The sequence below is a fragment of the Vicugna pacos genome, chromosome 19, assembly GCF_048564905.1.
Source record: "Vicugna pacos chromosome 19, VicPac4, whole genome shotgun sequence".
Classification (NCBI taxonomy): Eukaryota; Metazoa; Chordata; class Mammalia; order Artiodactyla; family Camelidae; genus Vicugna; species Vicugna pacos.
The window spans coordinates 23,795,175-23,822,937 of NC_133005.1; the positions used below are offsets into that span (position 1 = coordinate 23,795,175).

At 49.8% G+C, this 27,763-nt stretch overlaps 1 protein-coding gene across 1 annotated transcript; it reads left to right on the forward strand.

Moving 5' to 3' along the window:
* On the forward strand, positions 1-27,606 carry MYLK2 (myosin light chain kinase 2). The gene is made up of 14 exons (XM_072943989.1): positions 1-228; positions 14,102-14,201; positions 14,676-14,760; positions 14,887-15,231; positions 16,079-16,380; positions 17,909-18,014; positions 18,566-18,659; positions 20,881-20,990; positions 21,076-21,217; positions 24,461-24,531; positions 24,633-24,761; positions 25,245-25,397; positions 25,544-25,676; positions 26,634-27,606. The coding sequence occupies exons 2-14, from the start codon at positions 14,150-14,152 to the stop codon at positions 26,712-26,714; spliced, it is 1,803 nt and encodes a 600-aa protein (XP_072800090.1). The 5' UTR covers positions 1-228; positions 14,102-14,149; the 3' UTR covers positions 26,715-27,606.
* Positions 27,607-27,763: the final 157 nt, after the last annotated feature.

The window sequence follows — 27,763 nt, forward strand, 5'->3', positions numbered from 1 at the left end:
GTCCTTAAAGGAAAGTGCTTCGTGACTTTTTTTCTGTGTTACGTCAGAATATTCTCCCATGTTTTGTTAACTCTCTCCTAGGAACCATTCTGGAAGTGTGTTATTCCATCAGACAGACTGTGCCTTCTTCCCTAAGTGTGCCTTTTCTCACCTGGTAAACTCTTCCTTATGAAACTCAGCCCTAGTAAAATCTTTTTCATAAATCCTTCCTTGACCATCTGACCTCAGGTAAGATGATAACTTCCTTCTCTGTGCCTTCCAAATGTTCCTTCTGTATGTCTCTGGTAGAATAGTTATACCACTGAGTTACTTGTATTTGTTTTTGAACTAGTAGAGATGCAGATAACTAAAATTATGTTAGTCTTTGAAGGTAAAAATTATGTTAATCATCTCTCTATTTCTCAGCACAGAATTTGCTAGGTGCATGTTAAATGGTATATTTTCTTTTAGATTTGACATTATTTATGAACTCCTACTCTGTACCAGTCATCTACTGTGCCACGGACTATAAAAGCCCAGGCAGACCTAGGCACCATGTATGATGTTAGACCTATTTTATATTCCTTTTGTTTATTCATTCAGTAAGCATTGTCTACAGACCACTGTGGATTTAGTGACAGACGACAAAGCAAGATGATTTGCAGATCCCTGGGCCTCATGTAGGCCCACAGACTGATAGAAAGAGCAGTTCCTTTATTCATTTCCTAGAGGTATATGCTCTGCAGTTCCATAACTACTTGTGTAGTTCATTTAACAAATAGTGATTTGCTGCTAACTCTATATACCTTGGCACTGTTCTAGTCTCTGGGAATATAGCAATGAACAGAAATAGAAGACCTTGACTTCGTGGAGCTTACTTTTTAGAAGGGGAGACAGACAATAAACAAGTAGTTGTCTCTTCTGTTGGGTGATAAATGTTTCTGTGACTGACTGCTGTGTGGAAAATAGACAAGAGTGGGGAGTTGAGGGCATGTGAGATTGGAAATAGGAAGGTGAGGAGGTTCTTGTTGTTCAGGGGAGAGCTGATAGTGGTTTGATAGGGTGGCAGCAGTGGAGGTGATGAGAAGTGGTGGGACCCTGAATGTATTTTGAAGCTGTAACTGACAAGACTTGCTAAGAGATTGGAGGTGGAGAGAGAGAGAGAAGATAGTCAAGGAGGGCACCCAGGTATCAGTCCCAGAGAGAGTTCTCCACCACTTGTACTGTGAGAAGCCCCATTCTACCCCAGTCCTCATATCTCTTGTGGATTCTTGGTGGTGGGGTTTTCATTTTTTCCTGGTCACCTCTTACTTTGGTTTTCCTGCACCTGTTCATCTCTTGAGCCCCCTCTGTGTCTATCCTCTGTAGCTTTTCTCTCTCTCATGTATCAGCAGTTCTCTAGCAGTTCACTGTCATTCATATGTTACTATCTGGTATTCCGTGTATTTTGTCCACTTTTTGTTTTGGTTGTTTCAGGTAGAAGAATAAATCTGGCCCTCAAGTTGAGGGTTTTGGAGAGAGTGTTATTGAAAATTATGGACCTATGGAATCCTTCCACCTCATTTGTTTCATTCTGGATTACTACCCCCTTCCCCAACACACCCATGTCAGCGTGGTAATGTGTGACAGTCTTTTAGAGGCGAAACAGGGATTATGTTACTTTAGAGCAAATAGCTTTTAAAATTAAGGTGCAGACATCCGTTGCCTCTTGTTTCCCAGAATGTCTCAGTTTCCCAGGGGCTGTCTGCTCCTCAGCACAGTCTGTCTGATATCGAGTCCTCTCTTTCTGGACCACCTCACATGACCTTCGTTTTTCTAGTGCAGCCTCCCATTTCCCCTGAAACTCAAACTCCACTTTTATTTTACAGAGAAATTCAGGTTCTTTCTCTCTCCAGGCCATGTTCAAGAGGGAGCTTCTCTCCCAACACTCAGAGGTTACCCCAGAATTTTCCTAAACAAAGACCATGTCCTCTAATAGGAATTTACTGAATTCTCCTGAGAAATCTGGCTGCCACACTTGGCAGTTTTGCAAATCTCTTAGTACACACACACATGCAGATTGTTGGAATTCCCACGATTTCTGGGAAAGACTATTTTCAGTGTTGTTTTGATTGGTCGTGGTTTCCCATTGCTAATAGTCTTGTGCTAATTAATACAAGATTACGGCTCACTCTTGCTTTGGTTGCTCATTTTATTCTTGTGTAATTGCTTTGTTGCTATCTTGGCTGCTGTTTTATTCCTTACCTGTTCTCTCTCACTGAATGTTGTCCTTGGAAAGTGAATCTTGAGTGGTAGACAGGCTACAGTGACAGTTGCTCCAGCATTTGATAGCGATAAGTCCCGTACACAAGTAATTGTAACGCAAGATAGGATGTGATTGAATAACAGGAGACAGAAAAAATGCTGCAGGAGTTTAGGGATTCTTGTTGGAGGTGAGATTGTAGTTCTTAAAGATTTTTTCTTTTTTTTTTTAAGTAAAAATTATGAAAGTAACACAGTCATCCCTCGGTATCCACAGGGAATTTGTTCTAGGACCTCCTGTGGATACCAAAATCCAGTGCTCAAGTCACATATAAAATGGCATATTTGCATATAACCTACACACATCCTCCCATATACTTTAAATCATCTCTAGATTACTTATAACTGAAAAGGAAGCATGTCAAGATTTACCTAAAGGTATACACAGGTTTAACCAGATATTCAAGCCAGTAAGCCCCCAAGGCTCACCTAAGCCAGGAACTAAAAGACCAAGTGTTGCTGACCTGTCCTCGAGTCCTTGGGACCTCAGGTCACTAGCCCAGGACATCATGTAGAGGAACTAGACCCCACTACAGGTATGCAGTGGGTTGAACCTGCAGGTGCGGAACCTGTAGATACAGAGGGCTGACTGTACTGCGTTTTGAAAACAGTACAAACTATAAAATAAAACATGAAAGTCTCCTTACACTCCCTACTCCCATTCCCCTCCATTGATAGCAGTTGTATATTCTTCCAGAATGTTTTCTATGTACATGCACAGATTTATAGAACATTTTTCTTTTTTTATAACAAGATTATCGCATTATGCATTTACCTTTAATTTTAATTTGTCCTTTGAAGGTTATGCATTCACATCGTTCAAAATTTTAAAGCTACAAAGGTGCTCAGTTCCCCAACCCAGAGATAGTGCTGCCAAGTGTGTTCCTGTGCAGAGGTGGCCTCAGCATAAATGTCTTTCTACCTGCTCCCTCTTATTTTTGCACAAATAGTATCACACTTCACACTGTACCTTGTGCTTTCCGTGTGTGTTCTGCATTGAATGATGTGGTTCAGATGCTACCCTGGGTGTGTACTAGCTGTCTTCCTGGCTGAAGTATGAAGCCTCTTAGGAGAATCTAGTGACGTGGAGACAGACCTGTAGTGGGGTCTATTCCACTATGTGATGTACTGGGCTAGTGACCTGAGATCCCAAGGACTCGAGGGCAGGTCAGCAACACCTGGTCTTTTAGTTCTTTTAGTTCCTGGCTTAGCTGAGCCTTGGGGACTTATTGGCTTGAATATCTGGTTAAACCTGTGTATCCCCTTAGATAAATCTTGACATGCTTCCTTTTCAGTTCCCTTCTGAGTCTCGTCTGCTGGGAAAGTTCCTCATTGCTGAGAGAAGCAGTTACAAAAGCTGTCAGCCACGTGGCTGGGCTCCTATTTCTGCACAGGCAGGCTGAGTTACAGCTTGGTGGTGTGGATCCAGGTAGGAGTCAGTCAACATTCTGAATCCTGAGCTGCCATCTGCCTTGCAGCCTACTGGGATGCTCAGTTTAGACAACATATAAAGTTTCCTGGATGTGGGACAAACCCCGGCCTATGGAAAGAGCAGGGAGGTTAAAGTGTGTAGTACTTTGAGCAGTGACGAAGGCGTAACCAGGGAGTTGACATGTTTGCTCCAACGCCAAAAATTCCAGGACAATTTGTTACCCAGCTGAGGCCAGTGTAGTTGCTACAAAAAAGAAGCCTGAGGACAAAAATGTACTTTTCCTTTGTTTCCTTTGTCTTCCTGCATACCTGCTTTGTTTCCTAGTGCTGTAGTGAAGGTTACTGACATCAAAAACAAATGTCTAATGGTGTTTGCTGTTCTCTTTCTTGCAAGAGAATAAGAGGCTGGGCTCAGGGCAAAGCATGGCTCTTCTGTGCTGAAGGTATCAGCTTCCTAAAAAGGCTTGACAAATGCTGACATTTTACTTGGAGGAACCATAATTGGAGGGGCTTAGGAAAATGCTCAGTTTTATCAGGAATGATTTCGCCAGATCAAGCCTAATCTGAAGGCATCAATTGCCATTTCCCTTTTTCTTAAAATTTTGTTAAACAGAAAGAAAAACCTGGCCTGTCTGATCTGCCAAAACCCATGTAGTTAAGGGACTCATGTCCCAGAACATCTCAGGCAGGTGTGTGAATGAACTAAGAGTTATAGCCAAGTACTGTTACCTTGCTTGTTTCAGCACCGGTGGTATTCTCAGGGCTTCTTTCAGGAGCAAGGGTGGGAGACGTAGGTTTCAGTGACTCAGATACTAAATAGTCAGTGGTTGTAAACTGTTGTATGAAAAACACATTGGGGTATTACTGTCAAGCTTGCTGGTAAGGAGAGATGAATAGTCTCTGGCCTGAAACTGATGTTGATGAAAAATTAATCAGCCGATCTAAGAAAGAATTGAAAATTTTTATTTGAGTCAAATTTGAGGATTATAACCCAGGAAGAGCATCTCGGAAAGCTCTGAGAACAGTTTTGTCCACTAGAAATCAAGGCACAGTTATATAAGTTTTTTGAGACAGGGCTGTACATCAAATGATGTATAAATGACAGTTTACCTAATCCAGATCTAAGCATCATCCTGGTGGGTCATGTGACCCCTTACAAGATCAAGAAGGAATATTATCTTTTAAGGAGTTGTCTTGGTACTAGAAGAATGTTGCACTTGATGGTTGAGGAGGTATTCCTGCCAATAGGCGAGGTTTGCTTGATGCATAATGCAGATACATAGCGCACAGTGGGGTGAGAGGAGGTCAAAGGGCAGAGAAGACTTTTTTTATGTTTGAATTTTTCTTGTCTTGCCAATTTTACTTGACACTGATATACTCCACTCACAGGTACACAGACACACCCTCTTCTGTCACTAAACGACAAGAAAATGACTTTGAATTTGCTCTGTGAAAAAATCTCAGCTGGGTTTTGCAACATTTTTGTTTTCAGTTTTAAAATTGGGATTTTTTAAATTAATTATATACAATTTGGAAAATTGGTAATAGGAGGAAAGAACAAAAAGATCTGTGGTCCCATCATCCTCCTTGAACACATGATTCTCTGCATAATCTTTTGTTATGTAGAACTTTTTAGTCTTGTTCTACATTGTAGGGTTTTTCTGTTTATGTATATACATTTTTTTTGTATTCTGCTTTTTTTTCACTTAGCATAGTAGTAACTCAAATATTTCTCCTATATTACTGCATACTCTGTAAATACCAATTTTAACAGCAGCATACTGTCCCATTGTTCTGAGTTTGCTTTCTCCCCATTGAAAATGTTTGTTTTGCGAAGGATTTTTTTAGGCTATTTATAGGACAGATTTGTTTGTTCCCCTAAATTTATCATATCTATCTCCAAACTTCAAATGGCTGTTTCAAACCACTTAAGTCAATCTTTGTAATTAAAATATTAAGAGGAAACATAAGTCCCTCCCAAAAGTGTAGTTAATGATGTCACCTGGCATACACATTAGCAAATTGGAAAGCTCCGTTTGACTGGCATGATTTCAATGTTACTGGCACTCGTGCCCAGTGAAAAAGTTAACTGGCGTTTAGCAAGGCCTTTCTAGAGAGAATTTTAGTTATGTTATTTTAAAGTCTTGGAATTCTACATCTTAAGACAGACTTAACACAGTAGATTGCTGCCTCAAAGCCTTCAGGTCAGATTTGAAAGGGAATGTCCTTTGTCTTTCTTAACTCTAGCTGGGCTGTGATGTGTCTTTTGGGAAGAGTGGAGGCAGGGAATATAATCTCCCTTCTGGCACTGGCACACTGGGTGACCTTTAACAAGGCACTCTCCTCTTCTGGACCTCAGTTTCCACATCGTCAAAGAGGAGATTGCATTAGAAACATAAATAAGGCTCTTTGCAGCTTGAATATTTTCAGATTTTTTTTGTAGGCAATTTGTTCATTAGCCCCTACTTTCACATTTATAATTTTTTATAGCCAACTGCTCAGTCACTGCAAGAGGGCACCTCTAGCAAGCTCCCTGCCCCTAGATTTCCATTTGAACTTCAGTGAAGTATGTTGGAGATCAGTGTGCTAACTCGTTGAGGACTTTCCAAGGGTTGTTCTGGAAGCGGAAATCTAGCCCAGATCACTCCAGGGGACTAATCCCTGAATAATGTCCTCTGACACACACACATATTTTCTGATGTTTCTCTTGACCTTGGAACTGTTTAAAGACTGCACAGAATGCTCAATGAATTCTGACAGACGACTGCAAGGAAGTCCCTCCCATTCTTGGCTTTTCCAAGCTGTGAGGTTACTCGTAGTGTTTCTTCAATTGTTGGAGGCAGTTTAAGGATGTTACAGTGAAACTGACAGCTTGCCTTGCTGCCCTTCTATTTCTCTCCACTGCATTTCAGTTTTTGCAGTGTTTGTGGTCAAAGGGACTTGGATTGTTTTAAGATAATTGTCACAAGGTTCTTTTTGGAGGATCATGAGTTATTTAGTGGAATGAACTCTGGGGATTGGGAGAGTGGCTTCTGGTTTCGTGACCTTGGGCATGTTGTTTGAATTCTCTGAGTCTCAATTTCTTCATCTTAGAAGTTAAAACAATGTTTCTAGAAAGGACCATTCTTTTGGCTCCATGGGTGAGAATTTGCTCCTAGCTTTAAAATGACCCAAAAGTATGCTCAGCATCTATGGTGACTGTCACATTGGGCACTTATTCATCCCTGTTGGCCAATGTGACTCAGTGTGACCCTGCTTGAGTTACATATTCAGTATTAACTGTCAGTGGGTATGTGTCACCAGGGGTTGCCAGAAGCCCCTTCTATTTACCCAAAACTAACAACCTGACAAGACGGGGCGAGCACTGCTGGTCAGCAACCAGTGAGAGGAGCAGTGAGACTCCTCAGGAAAAAGACTCCGGGGAAGTTTGTGCAAGCCAGAGAGGCGAGGGGTTTGAGCTTGAGCTCGTAGAAATCTCATTCTTACTACTGGGCTGGAGGCTGACATCTACACTGTCGGCTCCCTCATTCTTACTTGGGTATTAGACTTTTTCTCCCTCTTGGTAACTTGTTACTGACAATAGAAAATGAATATATACGTGTATGTATGATTGAAACATCATGCTGTACACCAGAAGTTGACACATTATAACTGACTATACTTCAATTTAAAAGAAAGTAACAGTTGACAAAGGGCAAGTAAAATTGGAGTTTAGGTTTGGCCAGGATTATTCCCTCTAAGGCTAAAATACTTGGTAAAAGGTAAAGTACACTTCATATTTTATGAATTGGTTCCTTAGAAGTGTTAAGAAGCTTAATGGTTTCATACTTGGGAATGTTTTAATATTAATGGTGTCAGAAATGCGACAGAACAATCCTGACTTTCACTTCTGCCCAAACCTCTAAGCCACTTCTTTCCGCATGGAACCTCAACCCATGTGACGCTTTGGTAGCACTTAGGAATATCAGCAGTTAGTTGACTGATAACAATACATTGTATTTTATACAGTATCTTTCAGTTTATAAAATAAAGGGATTGGGGATGAATACAGAAAGCAACACAGCAGGTCTGTGGTAGGATTTGGGAGGGGCTGCCAGTACCCGCTTGCCTTCCCTAAACAGCTTAACACTTTGTGCATCTCCCTTTCCTTGAAATATTAGCTGTACTGACCATTGGGTCTGAGTGTGTTTTCCTCACATACATACCAAAACACTTCTACTACCAGAGGCCCCAGGAAAATGGGTAGAAATTGGCAGGCAGGAAACTCAGCAACTTGGGCTGGGGAACTTTTCTCTGGGGCAGTGGTCTACAGAGTGTGACCTGCGGACCAGCAGATCAGCATCACTGGGACTAGAAATGCAAATTCTTCAGCCCCACTCCAGACCTCCTGAGTGGTGTTTTAACAAGCCCTCCAGGGTGAGGACCACTGCGCCAGAAGGTGGACAGAAGATGTTGTCCTGGTAGACAATGGGTCTCCCACCTCAGAGGCCCTGTGGGCCAGGGAGCCAGCAGCTGTCCTCTCCTGTGACCCTCAGCACCCAGGCCAACCTGGAGCCTATGTGGAGGGGAAGAACACGCCTCCTGTCCGAGCTCCCCAGAGAGCCACCTCTGTGCAGCCTGTTGATGTTACGCAGGAGAGCTGCTGAGTTGGTTAAGTGGGAGTTTATCCCCTTAGCCAAGACTCCATTACCAGAATAAAGATGGAGGAAGAATGCTTTCCCCTATGTCCTTCCAACAAGTCATATGACAGGTGAGGAAACTGAGGCTCCGAGTTTAAGTTACTTTCCCTGTCACACTGCTGTGGCAGAGTCAGAATTTAGACCCAGGTCTGTGCCCTCAGGTGCCCTTCCCACCACCCCAGTTGCAATCCTTGAGGGGATGGACATTCTAAGGAGCTTCTGGAGGACTGGGCCTGACTCTTTGGGGAACTGAGCGAACCTTGATCAAAGAGCCCCTTGGGTGAAGAAGAGATTATTTCTGTCACCTGCCAGGGCTAGCAACTCAGAACTTTGGAGCAAGTTTGGACTGGAGCCCTCCCTGAATGCCTGATGTTGCTGTGAAACCTCTGGCTACACTTCCCAGAGGCTGGGAGAGGTTCTCTCTCCTCCGTTTCACCCCCAGCAGGCCTCTCAGACCACGCCTGATGCTTGGGTTCCTGTCAGGGATGTGGCAGCTGCCAGTCAATTAAGTCACAAGGTTCGGCAAGCCTGAACGATTGCCAAGGGGGTCCAAGTGCCAAGCGGCTGCAGCCAGGAGGTGCTTTGCCCCCAGCCCACCCCTCATTCTTTGTTTGGACGCCACTCATCATCCCAGATGGGGCCCTCTTCTCCTGCGGCTTCTCAGGGCTTGCTGTGCACTCCCCGGCTCATGTGGTAGCCCAGTTCAGCAGACGGACCTGAAGTGTTATAAATAGCACAACGATAGGCCAGGAGGCCATCCTGTGCACCAGGACGGAACATGCGTTCCCCGCTTTTTGAGTCATTTCCTGGGATCGTGTGGTGGGAGTGACTTCTAGTGCAGGTAAAGTCTAATTACTCTACTCCGGGTCTGCACTCTGTACTTGGGTCTTGCTTCTCTTTTGTATGTTTGAGTTTGTCCCCCGCCCCCGTGGGTCCTGCCTTCATGGAGCAGTGCTTCCAATTCTGCTCCTGGGACATTTCCTGTTCTTGGAACAGCAGCTGCACCAGCCTGGGGTACCCTCCTGCTACTTGATCCTATAGGGAGGTGTCCAGTGGCCATGGGCAATTTTCAGTTGACCTTGTTCCTCTGACGTCATTAGATAGCTATTTTTGGTTTCGCTGTTTATGCTGCAGAGAAGTTGGGCTGGGATCGGGGAGAGGGAGAAAGAATGAAGGAGTGGCCGGTCTTGGTTTCTCATTGTCCCAGGGCCCTACCAAAGTAGGAGCATTTATTCTTCAACATTTACATAGCACCTACTGAATGTCAGGCCCTGGGGCCACCAAGTTGTAGACATAATCTGAGAATTCTTCACTCATCCACAAATTCATTTTCCACCAGGCATTTACTTTGTGGTATGGAGCAGTAATTAAGAGTAAGGGCTCTGAGCCTGATGGCTTGGGTTTAAATTCTGGTCCCACTGGAATCCTACCTCTGAAACTTTGGGCAAGTTACTCCTCTGTGCCTCAGTTTCCTCTCAGAAATGGAAGTGATAATAATACCTATCTCATGATGTTGCTGTGAAGATTAAAGGAGTTAATATCTGTGGCACATGGTAAATGCACAATAAATATTAACAACGATTATTATTCACAACAGAAGCACCACTTTTTGTACGAGGTCCTTGGGATATAAGGTTGACCAACATAGTCCCTGTCTGTTCTGAGCCAGCACCTGATCCCCAGACACCGGGACAGTGCACAGTCGGTACAAGTCAGAAGGGAACACCTGCCACGCGCACCACTTTACCCTAACTTGTGGGGACATTCCAGGGAAACAGGTGAATTTCCTGCCCTGGGAGAGCCTCGGAGCAGTGGCTCTCAACCCTAACTGCACATCAGAATCTTCTGGGCAGTTTGGAAAAATATCAACATTCAGGGCCCCACCTCCAATGTTCTGATTTAATTGAGCTCAGGAGGGGCCCAGACATCAGGAGTTGGGAAAGCTCTCCAGGTATTTCCCCTGGACGTCAGGGCTGAGAACACAGCCCAGGTTAGACTATGTGTCCTGCAAGTACTCTGCCGGTAGTGCCTCAGAGCTGGCCCTCTGGCTCACAGCTTCTCAAACTTGGGAGTGCATGAAAACCACCTGAAATGCTGGTTAAAAAGACAGATTCCTGGGGCCCCATTTTAAACAAACTCCAGGGCTTAGGCACCAAGAAAGCCTGCCCTACCCGTGCCATCAGCTGTCATTCCTGATCCTCTGCCCCAAAGACTCTGCCTCTGAAGGCCCATGTATCTCATTATGTAGCTCTTAACATTTTCTGTGTTGAATTGTAGAAATAACGTGTCCATATTGATATGTTTTTTAAAACATTTTTATTGAGTTATAGTGATTTTACAATGTGTCAAATTCCAGTGTACAGCACAATTTTTTAGTTATACATGGACATACATATATTCAGTGTCACATTTTTTTTCACTGTGAGCTACCACAAGATCTTGTATATATTTCCCTGTGCCATACAGTATAATCTTGCTTATGTATTCTGCATATTCCTGTCAGTATCTACAAATTTTGAACTCCCAGTCTGTCTCTTCCCACGTGCCTCCCCCTTGGCAACCACAAGTTTGTATCATGTTGATATGTTTTGAATTAATAATCTTCTAAGAGTTACAAATGGAATTTGCAAATCAGAAATATTTGCAAAATCCAAATAAAAATCATCTCTACTCCTACACCTGTGTATGTGTGTGTGTGTGTGTGTGTGTGTGTGTACACACACACACACACACACACATATCCCTTAAGATATTTTCTCTATAAATATTTTTAGCAACAAAAAAGGATCCTGCTTCATGAATGATTTTACAGTCTTTTTTCATCTAAAATGCACTATGTGGTGATTCTATAGCTCTTCCCCAGTTTGGTCCTTGCCACAGAGTGGAGCACTCAGAAGTAATCTTAGCAATAAAACTCTGCAATTCTGGAATGGGACAGTGTGTCATTTGAACTTCCAGATAAATCTACATTCAGTTGGCCACACAGAATGTCTATAGATTTCTGCTTACCAGCCTTGGAGGGAAGGACAGGGTCTGCGGTAAGGACAGCAACCTTACCGGGGCTGTCCCAGGGGCTGAGAGGCGCTGCCAAAGCCCCGGCTCGGGAGCCCAAGGTGGGAGAGGGCAAGAGAAAACAGCCCTGAGTGGCTCCCATAACAGGACCGGAGGGAAAGTCGTGAGGGGAGTTGGCTGCTGTCTTTGGATTCAGAAATGTCGTTGCTCAACTCCCTGGATTTTCCATCACAGCCGAGCAGGGAGAGGGTCAGGCTGGGAAATGTCTCCTCTGAGCCGGTCCTTTTAAAGCCTCTTGGCTGGGTCTATTTCCTCCAGGAGCCAGGGAAGTAGTGCCAGCGTGGGGTTAACCCATCCATGCCCAAGAAATTCTCCCAGGGATGGGGGCGCCCGGGAGCTCGGGCTTCTGGAATGCAGAGCCTTCCAGGGCAAGAGGCCTGAGGAGCCGTGAACTCTGGCTAGAGAAACCTTCCCTCTGGCTTTGTTAAATCCAACAGGCATAATTGCATCCTGCTGACCTTAATTCCCCTGGCGGTTTTAATTGGACCTGGCTTTGCCCTACTTCCTGCCCTGCCGCTGTTGAGGCAAGGAGGGTGGCTGTGCAGCTGGTGCAGGGCGGGCAAGCCCCTTCTGAAGGGTGGGCAGGGGCTCTGCCAGCCCCCAGCTGGGTGGAGGAGGTTTCCCTGTGCCCCACCCCTGTGTGTCCAAGGGAGCTCTGAGAAGAAGCTTGGGGACTCCCAGGGAGCAGCTGGCTGAGCTGAGCTCAGCCCCGGCGGGCAGGCGGGCAGGCAGCAGGCAATCCTGTGCATCCGGAACCAGGCCAGGCTCTCCTCTCAGCAGGAGGGACTGCGGAGGCGCCTACAGGGACAGCTGAACCCCTGCCTGGGGTGTCTGCGTTATCAAGACCCCACACCGCTGTGGGTGCTGGGCCAAGCACACTACGTACATGTGCTTACCAAACGCCACCAGCCACCCTGGGAGAGAAGCAACGGGGCAGAGTAGTTAGGAGCTGAGCCTTGAGTTAGTTGGTTCAGCCCAACTCTGTGACTCTGCCCCATGACTCAGTTTTCCTGCCACATCTGTGAAACGGGGATGAAGAAGCTGATGTTTACACAGCACTCATTAAGTCCCCGTGCACTGTTCTAAATGCTTTACGTACCTCCCCCTGTGAGGAAGGTGCGTGTCCTACGGATGAAGAAACAAGTGAAGGCATCTGCCCAAGCCTCACGGTCTTTAGTCTCAGAGCTTCATGGCCAGAGCTCCTCAGCCATTGCTCAGCAGGATTTTGGGAAGGACTGAATGGAGGACGGGGCCTGGCCCGTTCAATAGAGTTCAAGAAATGCTTGTTATTATTTGGGAATCATAACAGTAACAAGTGTAGCAATTAAAGCGCCTTACGTTGTCCCAGCCTGAATTTTGGTCTCATCTGGATATGAACCTGGATAGTTTGAAATTACTTAAGAGCTGTGTGGCTTTAGGGACAAGCCTCTTACCCTCTATCAACATCAGTTCCCGCACCTGTAAGATGGTCTAGCTCTTGGCCCTTGGAGTCCCTTGTAAAGATCCAGTGAGCTGGGGAAAGCCCTTGGCTGAGCCCTAAGTGGTCCTCTGTGGGCCCACACTCAATATGTGCTCAGTAACTACAGTCGTAATGAGGGGATGTCAGCAAGGGCTGTCACAGTAGAGTAGCCCCACAGACCCAGTCCACTCACCAGTGTCTGACTGGCGAGTGCCCTTTGTGCCGGGGACACATACAGCCCCCATCCTGGAGGGGCTCCCAGACAGTGTCAGTGGTGGGATCGGCCTGGAACTGAAGGAGCCCAGAGGACGGGGTTCCAACATTTCAAGCTCAACCAGAACGTGCTGTGGGGACAATCACATAGAGGGCGGGGACCCAGGTACAGACAGGAAGCATTTCAACTTTCAGAATGCTATGAGACTCAGAAAGGGGGTACCCAGTAGGGAGACACAGGCTGGGAAATTTTAGGGAAGAGAGAGGACCTTGGGCTGTGAAGAAAGACATTTCTGGCCCAACTGCTTTCCTTGTGAAGTGACATTGGGCAAGTTACTCACTCTTTTGCTCCTTCCATCTTGATCTAGAAAGTAGGATGAAAGCTCCCTACAGAGTGATTATCAAGATGATGTTTTCAGACAAAATGGATAAACCTAATAGCAGGCACTCAAAAAATGGGAACCTGGCCTAAGAGCTTGCCCCTCTTCTTCCAGGTCCCCCTTTCCCCTGGCTCCCAGTCCTGTTCAAGCCAGGGATACCAGGCAAAGCCTGAGAAAAGACTGCTCCCCCAGGGCCCCAGGTGCCCCCTCCCTCTTTCTCTTCCCACTTGTTCCAACACCACTCTCCCCCCAGTCGGTCCACGGGAAGAATGCCGTGTCCTCTGAACGGGGGCCAAGAGTGACAGGTGGTGGCAGTCCGAGCTGCATGGCCCCTGGTGTAAGAGATCCTCTCCTCCGTCCCCGCCTCCCCTGCTTGCGCCCCTGCCTCCGCCTCTGCCCACCCGGCCCCATCCCTTACAACTGCCCCAGGACTGCTCCCGGGCAGCCGCTGCGAGACAGACGGACACCAGGCTGCCCCTTTCTGCTCCAGGTGCCTCTCTCCCCTCAGTCAGCTGGCTTTGGCCTCCTCTCAGCCAGACCAGAGGAGGAATCCAGCAGCCTGACACACCTTTCTCTTCTTTCTGCAGCAAGAAAGACTTGAGTTAGACAAGCAGAAGCACACGCCTCCCTACCTCATGGCGACAGAAAATGGAGCAGTCGAGCTGGAAATCCAGAGCCCGTCAACAGGTGCCAAGCTGGGGCAGGAGATGGAGGGAGGAGCTTGGGAAGGGGTGTTTGAATCCAGAGTTGAGCTGGTTCTTCAGTGGGAGTTCTGCGTCTGAGGCCTTTTTGTATGGCGCACGGAGGACCCAGAAATCAGAATGATCTCTGGACGGGGTGAGGCTAGGCCAAGGGCCTACGTGAAGCCCTCCCTGGAGAGACTGGGAAAATGTAAAGTCCCCTTGGGTGGCACCTAAACACTCAGCAACGGATGACAGGGGCATCAGGGCCACCAGAGGACCTGAGCCTCCCACATAGGGCCTCTGAGGTCCTGGTAGCCCATCTCTGAGCCCACTGAGTGGCCCCAGGGGCTCAGTGGGACAAGCACTTGCAAATTGTGGCCTGGGTGGGGACCTGGGCCCAGAGCTGGTCTCTGCCCGGCTTGGCTGGGGAAGGAGGAGGGGAAGGGTGGATTCTGACTGGTGTTTCACTCCTTTGCAGACAAGGCACCTAAAGGGGCAACAGGTGAAGGACCCTCAGCTGCAGAGAAAGACCCTGGGCCCCCAGACCCAGAGAAGGATCCTGGGCCCCTAGACCCACAGAAAGAACTTGGTCCCCCAAACCCAGAAAAAGAACTTGGTCCCCCAAACCCAGAAAAAAAACTTGATCCCCCAGACCCTGAGAAGGATCCTGGCCCTCCAGACCCAGAGAGAGAACCTGTTCCACTCACGCTGAAGACAGATGCTGAAGTCCCAGCCCCAGAGAAAGGGGATGGTGCCTTGGCCCCACCCTCATCCAGCAGCCAGGGCCCTGAGGGAGAAGGCAACCTGGGTGGGGGTCCTGCGGAGGGCAGTGCTGGGCAGCCGGCGGCCCTGCCCCAGGAGACTGCGACCGCCGAGGCCAGTGTCAAGAAGCCTGATGCCGAGCAGGGGACCCCAGGCAGCCAGGACCCTGGAGAACCCAAGGCGCACAAGAAGGTGGCAGAGGGCCAGTCAGCAGCCAGGAGGGGCTCACCCGCCTTTCTACACAGCCCCAGCTGCCCTGCTGCCCTCTCGAGGTGAATGGCCCCTGCCCGGGAGTTGGGAAAGGGTCCTGAGGCCCCTCTGCCCCAGGCCCTGTCACATTCAGGGCTGGATTGAGTAGTTCTGACTTTGAGTTTGGGTATCAGCCTGACCACGTGGTCTTCCTGCAGAAACCAGGACTTTGTGATAGTTCACAGAAGCCTGGAATGTCAGGCCAGAGAGCTCCTCAAAGACCTCTTCTCTAGGCACCTGGAGTCCAGTGTTCCCCTTACCCCGTGAACTGGGGTCTTGCCAACGGCATGACTGAGATGTCAGGAGGAAAGGATAACCCTTCTTAGTATAATTATTGATATAATATGGAAAGGTGACTAATAACCAGACTGATAGATTATTACTTTTATAACCATAATATAGCACCTATCTTATGATGCAATCCATTATACTTACCTGAGTGCCAATCATATTAATGAGGTATTAATGATATATTCATTATAAAGCACAATAATAACACTTATCATATCAGTTTGAATTATGTGGTAATATAAGTTAATATCATTAAATACATTAATCCATTGCATCACCACAGTTTTATGAATCAAGAGCTACTTAACCTGCCTAATGGTAGTCACATACTGGTTAACCAGATCAACCATCCTTTTAATAGTTACTAATGATCTATTAATGCATTGATAGTCAAGATAACAGCCACAGACATTTATGGTGTTACTAACGTTCCTTGATTTTGTGTTCAGATGCATTAGCCCATGCATTTGGGGTGGGGGGCAGGGCTGTATTAGCTCCAGATTTCAGATGAGGCTCTGGGAGACCTGCCGGCAGGACTGTGGCTGCTGAGGGCGTCACCTCTGTGTGCTCACATTCTAGCCCTGAGAAGCTGCTGGCTGAGAAGCCCCCAAATGAGGCATCAGAGCTCATCTTTGAAGGGGTCCCTGTGACCCCCGGCCCCACGGATCCCGGGCCAGCCAAGGTAGCAGAGGAAGAGAAGAACACCCCGGAAGGGAGCCAGAAGGAAGCAGGAGAGGAGGCTCAAAGCCAGGCTGACCAGGCTAAGGTGCAAGGGGACACCCCAAGGGGGATCGAGTTCCAGGCTGCTCCCTCGGAGAGATCGGAGGTGGGGCAGGCCCTCAGTCCCACACCCAGGGAGGAGGACTGCTTCCAGATTTTGGGTAGGCTGGGGCTGCCCTGGGGCCGAGGGAGGAGGGAGGGGGCTCCCCATGTCTCCCCTTGCCTTTCGATTTAGAGGACTGAACCACTCTGAGCCACCTCACCCAGCCCAATTCATCTAAGTGTCACCCAGCCCCAGGAAGTGCGAGTGTCTAGTCCCTGCTATAGATGGGGAAAAAGAAGGGGAGTGGAGTGCCCCAACCCCATAGCCAGGACAGGATATGAACCTGTCAGGACAGCCTGACTCCAGAGCTCACTTTTTGCTTTCTTCTACTTTAGCTAAAATGGGTTAAAAAAATCAGACAGAATATTGGAGTAATTCTCTGGACAGTGGAATTTGAAGCCAATCTGTAGAAGCACTCAAATGCCAGCTTTGGTAGTTAAACTGCATCCTGGATGGGTGAGGAGGGTCATGGAAGCCATAGAGGGTTCATGAACTAAGGGGCACAGGTGTCTGTATATGGGAGTGGTGACCAAGGAAGCTGGGCACATGAGATGGGGCAGGACTGCGGAGTGGCCTTAAGTGATGATGGTTTATTCAGCAGGGAGCAGGGAGCCATTGAGCATGAGTGAGCTTGGCGAGCAGGTGATTAGGGAAAGGGCCTGGGCAGGGCTGGGGGGTGGGGTGAGATGGGGTCAGAAGAGCCCAGAGTGTCCTGACAGCCCCTCTCCTCCAGGCCGAGGTGCCCTGGGAGACCCGCCAGCCTGCCTGGTGAGCGGCACAGTGCCACCCAGACAGGGTGGGAGGACCTGGCGGCTGGCGGCAGCCAGGAGCCCTGCCTCCTCCCCTGAACAGCGGCACAGACCTCCGGGCCCACTCCACCCAGAAATCACATCCTCGAGTGATGGACCTGAACAACATCCAAGGGCCATCTGATTTATCACTAGCCCGGCTTCCCTGCGGCTTCTTGCTATTTATAAAGAGGTTTCCATTCCCGATGACTCAGCCTGTCCTCGGCCAGGGCCTGCTGTTCCCCATGGTTGTCACTAGGTGGCAGGCTCTCCTTACCAAACATCTCCATCCCTGGCTCCTCCATGCCCACCCCTGGGCTGGGTCCTGATTGGACACCCACTCCACAGGTGGCGACAGCTTGTGGTGTTATTTAGAGGGGAGGGTGGGTAGGTCTCATGGCCTACTCCATCAGACACAGTAACCCCTATCTGGCACTCCACCATTACAATTGCCTTTTTCTTTCTTTAATGGAAATGCTCATAGCTTGGGATGGAGCCTTCATACCTTATAACGTGGGAGGGTCCGAGAAGTCCAATCAGCCGTCCCGCCTGTTGTGCCGGGAGAAGCTGAGCTCCTCTCTGACAGAGGCAGAGGCCTCCCAAGGCCATTTTGTGTGTTGGTGGCAGAGCAGAAATTGGAAACTGGGCCCCTAGCCCCTGTCCTGGAGCCAGCTGTCCCCCAGGTACCGCTCGATGAACTTCCCTGGATGGGGCCCAGGCCAGGCAGGAGGGGCTGGTGTCCAGGGGAATCTTCAGCAGCCTCGGCACTGACTGTGATGGCTCTGCTCTGCTCCCCAGATGACTGCCCGCCACCCCCCGCTCCCTTCCCCCACCGCATCGTGGAGCTGAGGACTGGGAACGTCAACAGTCAATTCAGCCTGAACTCCAAGGAGGCGCTTGGCGGGTGAGAGCTAGGACCCTGAGCCCCTGGCCCCTGGGGCCTCACATCTCCCCCACACAAGGCCCAAACAGAAGGCCCAGACACACCCCAACTGGACAGGAGCCACGTGGACACAGTTTCTTCCATGTGGCTGCACTTGTCATGTGCAGGGTGTCACATGGCTGGCGTGTCCTCGTCTCACTGTTGCTCACACAGACACACCATCGGTCATTCAGTGTTTCTCATGGGAAGCACATAGTATTTTCCTGTCTGTCTCAGTTTTAGGCACCACACTGACCCCCTCAAGGTGATTCCTGCCTTATTAAAAGTCCCGAAGGTACCCTCAGGGCCCAGGGCCTGTGAGCTGCATGTCAGGGGCCGTCCTTTGATGAGCTTATCCTTCCTGGGCCTGTGGTTGGTGTGGTTCAGCCATTGTCCCTGCAGCAGGGCTCACAGTTTCAGGAGGGAGTCAGAGCTGGCTGGGACGTGCATTCCCATCTCACAGGGAACTGAGGACCAATCCCCTTACCCCATGCCCCCTAGAATTCCCTCACTCCAGCCTCTTCCCTCTCCAGGGGCAAGTTTGGAGCCGTCTGTACCTGCGTAGAGAAAGCCACAGGCCTCAAGTTGGCAGCCAAGGTCATCAAGAAACAGACACCCAAAGACAAGGTAGTGGGGGCTGGCTGTGTGGGAGGGGCAGGGATCCTTGAAGTGGGTGCTTCTTACCTCCCTCCACCCACGTGTCTGCATCTGGGGCCTGGTGTGTGAACCTGGATGCGCCGAAGACCTCACACAGATAGACAGATGGACAGAGAGACAGCCCTGCCACAGGGGCCTGACGCTTCTGGCCATAAACCAGACCCCTCAGTTAGTGAACTTACCCTGGGGACCTCCCCTTCTAGCCATTTCCTCTTCATGCCCTCTGTTTGGTTCAAGTCATCAAGCGCTGACGAGCGCAGGCTCTGGCCCTGTGCTGGGCGCTGGAGATCCCGAGGGGAAGCCAGTGTGGTCCCCGCCCTCAGGGGGCCCCAGGGTAAACAGGCCTCTAGGGCTTTGCCTCTAGCACCGGCTTGGGCCTGATTCAGAGGAGGCCGAAAGCAATGTTTGCTCAGGAGTGAAGGAAGGAAGGAAGGAATGAATGAGGCAGAGGCTCACACGGAGTGAAGCAGTCGGGTGTGCGAGGAGTGGTGGTGACCTAGTGGCCTGGTGCAATGGGAGCTGTAATTCAAGAAAGGGCGGGATGGGAGTAGGAGGTGCAGAGGAGGCCCCTGACTCACCCTTGGGGTCAGGAGAGCTTCCTGGACCAGCTGTCTCCTGACTGAAGGCTCTGAAGAAGGAGGAGCTGTTTTCCAGTGGTGAAGGGAAGGCAGGGGAGAGAGCACCAAGCAGAGGGGACTGTGGAAGGAAGGCCAGAGGGCCAGCAGCGCAGGTGCCTGCTGGGAACCCTTGAGCTGAGGCCGGGGGAGCTGAGAAGGGAGGTGACTGGCACTTCTGGCAGAGACAACAGCACCTGCAGAGGCTTGGAGCCCAGAAGGAGCATGAGAAGCAGCTCTGGAGGGAGGCTGAGCCCTGAATTCCTCACAGTGGCTCTGAGCACATTGGAACAGCACAGATTGTCTATGTGACTCTGTCTCTCTCTCTTGCTCCCGCTCACCAGGGCCTGAATCCTTATTATTGACAGCTGGGTCCCAGGCCTCTACCATGGACCTGGCTCAGCATCAGTGCTCAAGACAAATGTGCTGTGTAAATGAATTGGAGTCAGCTATCGCTTCATTCATTATTGGGCACTTTTTCTGTGCCGTGTGCTAGGGAAATGGCAGTGAACCAGAAAGTCCCTGCTCTCAGGGACTGGCATACAGAACAGGGACAGACAACTAACACCAAACCAAAAGAAAAAGTGTGGAGTCAGGAACTGAGGAGAAGTGCTAGGAAAGAAAGTCAAGCCAGGTAGGAACAAGGAGTATGGGGCCGCTCAGGTAGGTGGGGAGGTTAGGCTTCCCTGAGGAAGTGGTGTGCCAGGTGGGATATGAACCAAGGAATGGAATAATGGGAGAAACAGAGCAGTCCAGGCAGTGATGTGATGCTCTGGGGGCACAGGTCTGGGGAGACGCCTGATCTATAGCATTTGCTAATTTTCCTGGTGTAAGTATTCCTACCGGTGGCTTGATAAAGCCATGAATGTGACCACTGGCTGGCCAACTTTTTGAAAGTGATAAATAATGACGGCCTTGACTAGGAAGGCAGTGTGGAGGAGATGAGAAATTACTGGGTTTGTAATCTAGTTTGAAGGCAGAATTAAAGGATTTACTGATGGCTTGGGTGTGGGGTGGAGGAGGCGAGAATAAGAGAGGAGTCTGGAACAGCGCCTGCCTTTTTGTCCTGCGCACCTGGGTGAAGAGTGACCTCCTTTTGCTGATGGGCAAGCTGGGGCAACTCAATTGTGGGGAAGAATTTAATTTTGGACACAAGAAATTTGAGATGCCTGTCAGGCAGACATCCAAGGGAATGGCAGTTAGGTGGTTGGAGATATTGGTGTCTGATTTGAGACTCAATCACATTTGGATGGAATTTCAAGTCACAGGACTTGAAGAGAATGCCCGGGGAGACAGTGTGGGGAGGGGAGTGTTGAGCAGGGAGGGTGGGGCCCAATATTCAGCCAGGGGGAGGGAAGAACCAGCAAAGGAAAGATGTCTCAGCAGGAATGATGGGGGTGGTGAGGGCACAGGCTTGAAAGTGGGGAGAAGTGGGAGGCAAGGAGACCAGCGAGGACGAGGAGACAGGGCAGTAGTCTAGGCGCGGTCCTTCAGGTCTGGTCCAGGACGCGGGTGTGGCAGGTGGAGGGCAGGGAGTGACGATCCTGGATGATACCCCTGACTTCCCTGGTCCCCAGGAAATGGTGAAGCTTGAGATCGAGGTTATGAACCAGCTGAACCATCGCAACCTGATTCAGCTCTACGCGGCCATCGAGACCCCACATGAGATCGTCCTGTTCATGGAGTAGTGAGTTCCAGCCCTGGGGGCTGGGGGCCGGGTGGGGGTGACAGTGGGCCCGGAAACAAGCCTGTAGAGGGGTCTGTGCACACAGCATCGAGGGCGGCGAGCTCTTTGAGAGGATTGTGGATGAGGACTATCATCTGACTGAGGTGGACACCATGGTGTTTGTCAGGCAGATCTGCGACGGGATCCTCTTCATGCACAAGATGAGGGTTCTACACCTGGACCTCAAGGTACTGGGGTTGGGGCCTCCTGGGAGGGGTCAGGAACAGCATCCCATCATCTGAAATCAGTGTTGCAACCAGCCTCCTACCCCTCCTTCTCTTCCTGCATCTGGCCCTCCATCTGTAGACTCACTCACTAAGTACCAGGAGCCGGAGATACATCAGAGAGCAAGAAAGCCGTAGTCCCAGCTCTCAGGAGTTCTTAGTTTAGTGCTAAGTATTTGTTGAAAGGGTCCCTTGAAGTCCTGTGAGCCTCACAATCAGTGTCTCACAGATAAAACTTACTGACAAGTGTTGCAAAAGCGCCTACATCAGTGCAGGCCCCTGTGAATGTGTGTTCATTTGCTCCACAAATATTTGTTGAGGGCCTACTCTGTGCTAGTCAGTATTCTAGGTGGTGGGGATCCAGCGGTGAACAAAATAGACAAAAATGCCTGCCCTCGTGGAGCTTATGCTCTGGAAGGGGAATCCAAAAAATACATCGATAAGTACAGCATCGATGTGGCCGTATGCAGGGGGTAAGCGCTAACAAAAATTTCTAGGGAAAGAATATTTATACCCCTCTTCTGACCTTGCTTGGTACCTTGCCTGTAGCAACTCAGGGAGAGCAAGTAGATTTCACGGATCCTAACTCTGATCAGCTGGCAGTGGCTGTCGGAGATGTCAGCCGTGGCGTGGAGAGGGCGGAGAGCCCCATGAGTGCCGGGTACTCCCCCGTCCTTACAACAGTTGTTAATGTTTGTGGGGTAAGTGGCAAGGCAAGGGGAAGATGGAATATGAACACTGAGGTGGGTTAGCACCTATCAGCAAAGTGCATAGAATTTTCATGTATTCATTTGACAAATACGTACTGAGCACCTGCTCTTGGGTACAGTGCTGAACACGAGCCAGATCATAGGGATGACGAAGACACACCCCCATCCTGTGGAGCCTCCAGGTCAGTGGGGGAAACAGACATCCCTACAATAATGACAAAATGATTAGGTCATTTTAGACCATCAAAAGTGTTATGGAAAAATACGTGAGAGTAATGGGGAGATGTACGAGGTGAAATTGGAGAAGCAGTCTGGGACCGGAGCAGGAGACGTTGCTGCTGGGGCTTGACACCTACTCCGTGTTACTAGGGCTCAGAGCTGCTCAGGGCTGTTCCGGGTGCTCCTTCCGACAGCCCACTGGGTTGGGTGTGCTGTTACCATTCCCACTGACAAGGGAGGGTAAGGAGATGGGTATCTATGGGGCCACCGTGGCAGCAGGGAATTTAGGAGGCAGTCATAATAAGCCAGGAGACAGATGACAGGGCTGGAACCAATGGCAGTGGGGGAGGGATGGGAAGTGGTCAGATGATGGACACATTCTGAAAATAGAGCCCACCTGACCTGTGATGGTCTGGATGTGGGAGAACAGAGGGAAAGGAAGGAGTGAGGGTGCCTCCTGAGTTTCTGGACAGAGCCGATGCTTGCACGGTGGCTTTGGCACCTGCCATTCTCCCGTGAAAGCCACTTCCTTTAGGGTAGAGCAGGGACCCCGATTAAACTGCAGTGTCCTAGGAAGAAGCTCAACCTTAAGTTTCTGTATCCTAGAATGTGCCGTTTTCAGGACAGCAATGTTTTTCATCAGTAAAAGGGTTCATGGTCAAGTAAGTTGGGTGAACCACAGCCTGAAGGCACTGCCCAGGCCTCTAGCTGCAGGGATTCTCAGGAAGTCCCGTGTCCCCAAGAAGGAGGTCTGAGTCTGTCTTTTTCTTATTTTTTAATTTTTTTGGTCTTTTTTTAAAAATTGAAGTGTAGTTGATTTACAATGTTAGTTTCAGTTGTAAAGCAAAGTGTTTCAATATATATACATATAGATACATGTATTTTCAGACCATGATAGCTTAAAAAAATTTTTTTATTTATATATTTATAGTCAGTTTTGGGGGAGGGTATAGCTCAATTGGTAGCATGCACAAGGTCCTGTGTTCAATCCCAAGTAACTCCATTAAGTAAGTAAATAAATAAATAAACCTAATTACCCCCTCCTCAAAAAAAAAGTTTAAAGTATAGTCAGTTTACAACATTGTCTCAATTTCTGGTGTACAGCATAATGTTTCAGTCATACGTTAAGCTTATTACAAGAATTTGAATATACTTCCCTGTGCTATAAAGTAGGTCTCTGTTGTTTATTTTAAGATAGTAGTGTGTATCTGTTAATCCTAAACTCCTAATTAATCTCTCCCCTCCTTTCCCCTTTGGTAACTATGGTTTGTTTTCTATGTCTGTGAGTCTGTCCCTGGCTTGTAAATAAAATTTGTATCTTTTTTTAGATTCCACGTATAAGTGATATTGTATGTTGTCTTTCTCTGTCTGACTTAACTTCACTTAATATGAGCATCTCTAGGTCCATCCATGTTGCTGCAAATGGCATTATTTCATTCTTTTTTATGGCTGAGTAATATTCCATTGTGTGTGTGTGTTTGTGTGTGTGTATACTGGATCTGTCTTGTTTCCCCTACCAGCTGGGGCCTTTCTTTCCTTCCCTGTTTTGGTAGAACACCAGGTAGAGCTACTGAAGTCACTAGCGTCCTGCTCTGAGTGAGCACAGTAGTTTGAAAGGACCTTCCAAAAGCCTGTCATGGGGCCTCTAAAAAGATGCCCAAAGAGCGCAGACGAAGAACAAAAGTCTGTTAAATGGCCAGGTCGGGAGGTGGAGGCCTTTGGCCAGTCTCAGAGGTCAGCAGCAACTCGCTTCAAGCCATGCGTGGCCGTGTTGCTGGGGCTTCCAGTATGTCAGGAGGTGCTGAAAAATCAGGAAATCAGAGTTTTTGTGTAAAATCTGCCTTTTAAACATTGTTAACTACTTAAAAAGTTTCTGCCCTACAACCTCAGATTAGCCCTGTGTCCTTGTGTCACATGAAGAGGAAATGGAGGCCCAGAGAGGGAGGGACTAGACTTGCAGTGACTTCTCATGATCCCCTGTGCTTGGGGCACAGGCTTCCTGGGAGCCTTGGCTGAGAACCTACTGGGTGCTTTGTTAGATGCTGAGGGTGGGGAACAAGGAAGCCTGGAGAAGACGGTTCCTTCCCTGGAAGAGCCCCTCTCAGGCCTCCGGATTCTCCTCTGTGCCTGAAGCAGGCAGGTCTGAGGGTCCCTAATAGGCTGTCCACTCTGGTGGCCTGGGTTTCTGCTCCAGGGAGCCTGGGACTTGGGTGGACTTGAACGAGGAGGGAGGGTGAGCCAGGTCAGAGGTCAATCCAGGCCACCCCCTTCTTCTCAGCCAGAGAACATCCTGTGTGTCAACACCACGGGCCATTTGGTGAAGATCATTGACTTCGGCCTGGCACGGAGGTACCACCCTGGTGGGCAGGGAGGATGGGTGACAGGGGGAAGCTTAGAGGGTCCCTGGAAACGGCTGGAGTTGTTCCCTGAGCTCTTTGTCTCACCTCTAGGTATAACCCCAATGAGAAGCTGAAGGTGAATTTTGGGACCCCAGAGTTCCTGTCACCTGAGGTGGTGAATTACGACCAAATCTCCGATAAGACAGACATGTGGAGTATGGGGGTCATTACCTACATGCTGTGAGTCCTGAAAGAGAGTGGTGTTTACGGGCTTGGGGTACATGGTGGGCGGCTGAGGCCGAGATTGATTCCACCTACCCACTCCCTCAGTCAGGGGTTTGCTGAGCATTGGGAGTGCTAGGGAGGACCACGAAAGGGAACTTTGTACCCATTTTATAGATGGAGAAACCAAAGCCTCCGAAGGCATAGCATCCCAGCCCAGGGCTCTGGACAGCAGACCTTTGATGTCCCAGTGCACCCATCATTCCTCTTCTTCACTGTAACCCTGGGAAGCTGGGATGATTAAGCCCATTTTACAGATGAGAAGAGTGAGGCTCAGAGAGGGAAAGTGACTTGCCCAAGGTCACCCAGCCAGATTCGAACCCAGGTCTGTCTCACTTGAGAGGCTGGGGGTCTTTTCAGCACTCCGTGCTACTTCCTAGGATCTGCCCGCATCCCTGACCCAATTTCACCTCCCTACCCACTGCCATCCTCTCCCTCCAGGCTGAGTGGCCTCTCCCCCTTCCTGGGAGATGATGACACGGAGACCCTGAACAATGTTCTATCAGGCAACTGGTACTTTGATGAGGAGACCTTCGAGGCTGTGTCAGATGAAGCCAAAGACTTTGTCTCCAACCTCATCGTCAAGGACCAGCGGTGAGGCTCACCCCAGGACACGAACCCTGTGTGTGCAAGCCCAGTGTGTGCTTGTGCCAGCTGGGTGGGTAACCGGGCTGGAAGGCCAGCAGGGTGGTGCCTTACTGGATGCCACCCACCCTTACTGGACCGCCCCCTCCCCACAGGGCCCGGATGAACGCTGCCCAGTGCCTTGCTCACCCCTGGCTCAACAACCTGGCAGAGAAAGCCAAGCGCTGTAACCGACGCCTCAAGTCCCAGATCCTGCTTAAGAAATACCTCATGAAGAGGCGCTGGAAGGTACCACTGGGCTGGTGGGGGGGAGGAGGGAGGGCGTACAGGCAGGAAGAGCTCTGGCCCCACCAGTCCTGCCTTGGCTGGTTCTGTCTGGAAAACAGAATTGGTTTTTCTCTCTTTGTCTTGGGCTGGCTCCTGCACTGGGTGGTGGCCCTCTACCCACCCCCTCCACCCTGAGAAAGGCATCCACTTGTGGCTCGGGCTCAGGAAAAGGTCTCTGACTCCATCACAGCCTTTGCTCCCTCATTTCACAAATATTTCTTGAGCATCTACTACTTCTAGGCACTGGGGATACACTAGTGGACAAAGAGACAAGGATTTCAGTCTTTTGTGGCCTTACTTTTAGTAGGAGGTGGGAGTTATTAAAAGGGCTTAAGGAAGGGCTCTAGAAAAAAATAAAGATCTTCAGGAGTGCCAAGGAGAGACTGCTCTTCTAAATAGGGTGGCCATGGAGGGCACACTAAGAAGGAGCATGTGAACAAAATCCTGGAGGTGAGGGCTGAGCCACGCTGGTACTGGAGGGAAGAGTGTCCCAGGCAGAGGGAACAGCTGGTGCAAAGGCCCTGAGGCAGAAGCATGGTTGTCAAGTGTAGAGAACAGGTAGGAGGCCAGTGAGGCTGGAATAAGCAAGAGGGTAGAGGAGACGTTGAAGAGGAACATGAGGCAGGGCATGGAAGGACTCGGCCATGGTGAGGGGTTTATCTTTTACTTGGACTGCAATAGGAACCACTGAAACGTCTTGAGCAGAGCGGTACTCAAGTTGGCTGATGAATCTGTTGAATGAGGGCAGGAGTCCAGGAGGCTGCAGTGTCATGGCGCCTCCTGTGGCCATTTAGGGCACTGCACCCACCCTGGCGTTGGGCCCTCCTGGAACGAAGGGGACCTTGGGAGACACTCAGTAGCCCTACAGCTTTTCCTCTGCCATGTTGCTGACTGGGACCTCTCTCCTTCATCCCTCAGAAAAACTTCATTGCTGTCAGCGCTGCCAACCGCTTCAAGAAGATCAGCAGCTCGGGGGCACTGATGGCTCTGGGGGTCTGAGCCCCTGGAGCAGCTGATGCCTGGACGCAGCCGCACGGTGGTTGGGGCTGAGGCCACACAGCCCAGAAAGCCGGAGCAGATGGGCCAGGTCCCCAGGGCAGGCTGGCCAGGACAAGGCAGCGCCAGGCTGGGAGGCTCGGGGCTCCCCACGCCCCCGTGCAGTGACCGCTTCCCCGACATGAGCCGCCTCGGATGTGGCCTGACTCCATCCTGCTAATGCCTCCCTAGACAGGGCTCCGGCCCATCAGCCAGAGCCCAGACTCCAAAGGCCCTGTGGTTCCCGCCCCAGCTCCCGCTCCTAGAACTGCTGCTCGGTGACCCCTGCTTGGCCTCACCTGGGGCATCCCTGGCCTGGGCTTGCTCCTAGCCGGAGTGGGAGGGCTGGGGGGGTCCCAGCTTGTGGGATTTCTGCCTTTGTGGATGGGAGGCCCTTGGTGGGGCAGGAAGGCAGACGGCTGATTCCTAAGGCCCAGCTGCCAAGGGAGACAGAGCAGCCTTTGTGAAAAAGGACCTCTATGCCCCCATCCGCCTCCCCACTCCCAACAGATAAGGCCTAGCACACACCATCTGGCTTGGGCCCGGTCCCCGCCCACCTTCCTAGCGACCACCAACACACAGGAACTGCGAGTGAGAGACAGGATGAGAGAGAGGACGCCCAACCCAAGTCTGGTGGAGGGGGAGGGGAGAGGCCTGGGGGACAGAGGAGACCACCCCCGAGCTTGCCTGAGGGCCAGGCTGGCCCAACCCAGCCACTCTGGGCCCCCATCCCAAGGGTCACCCACAGCCTCAGATGATAGGGTTGGCAGGCCCAGGAGGAGTGGGGAGACTGTTGGGCAGCCCCCAACCTGCTCTCAGCTTGTGCCTTGTAAATAAATGTACAGGTTGTATGTGGCCTCCTTCTCTGTGTGTGTGAGGTCACAGTCGGCCACTGTTCCCCAAGCACTTCTGCGGGCCAGGCACTTTAGTGGAACTGCATATGCAGTGTTGTTGCTCTGGATGCAGCCTCAGGAGCCAGGCTGCCCAGCATGTAATCCGGGCAAGTGGCTACC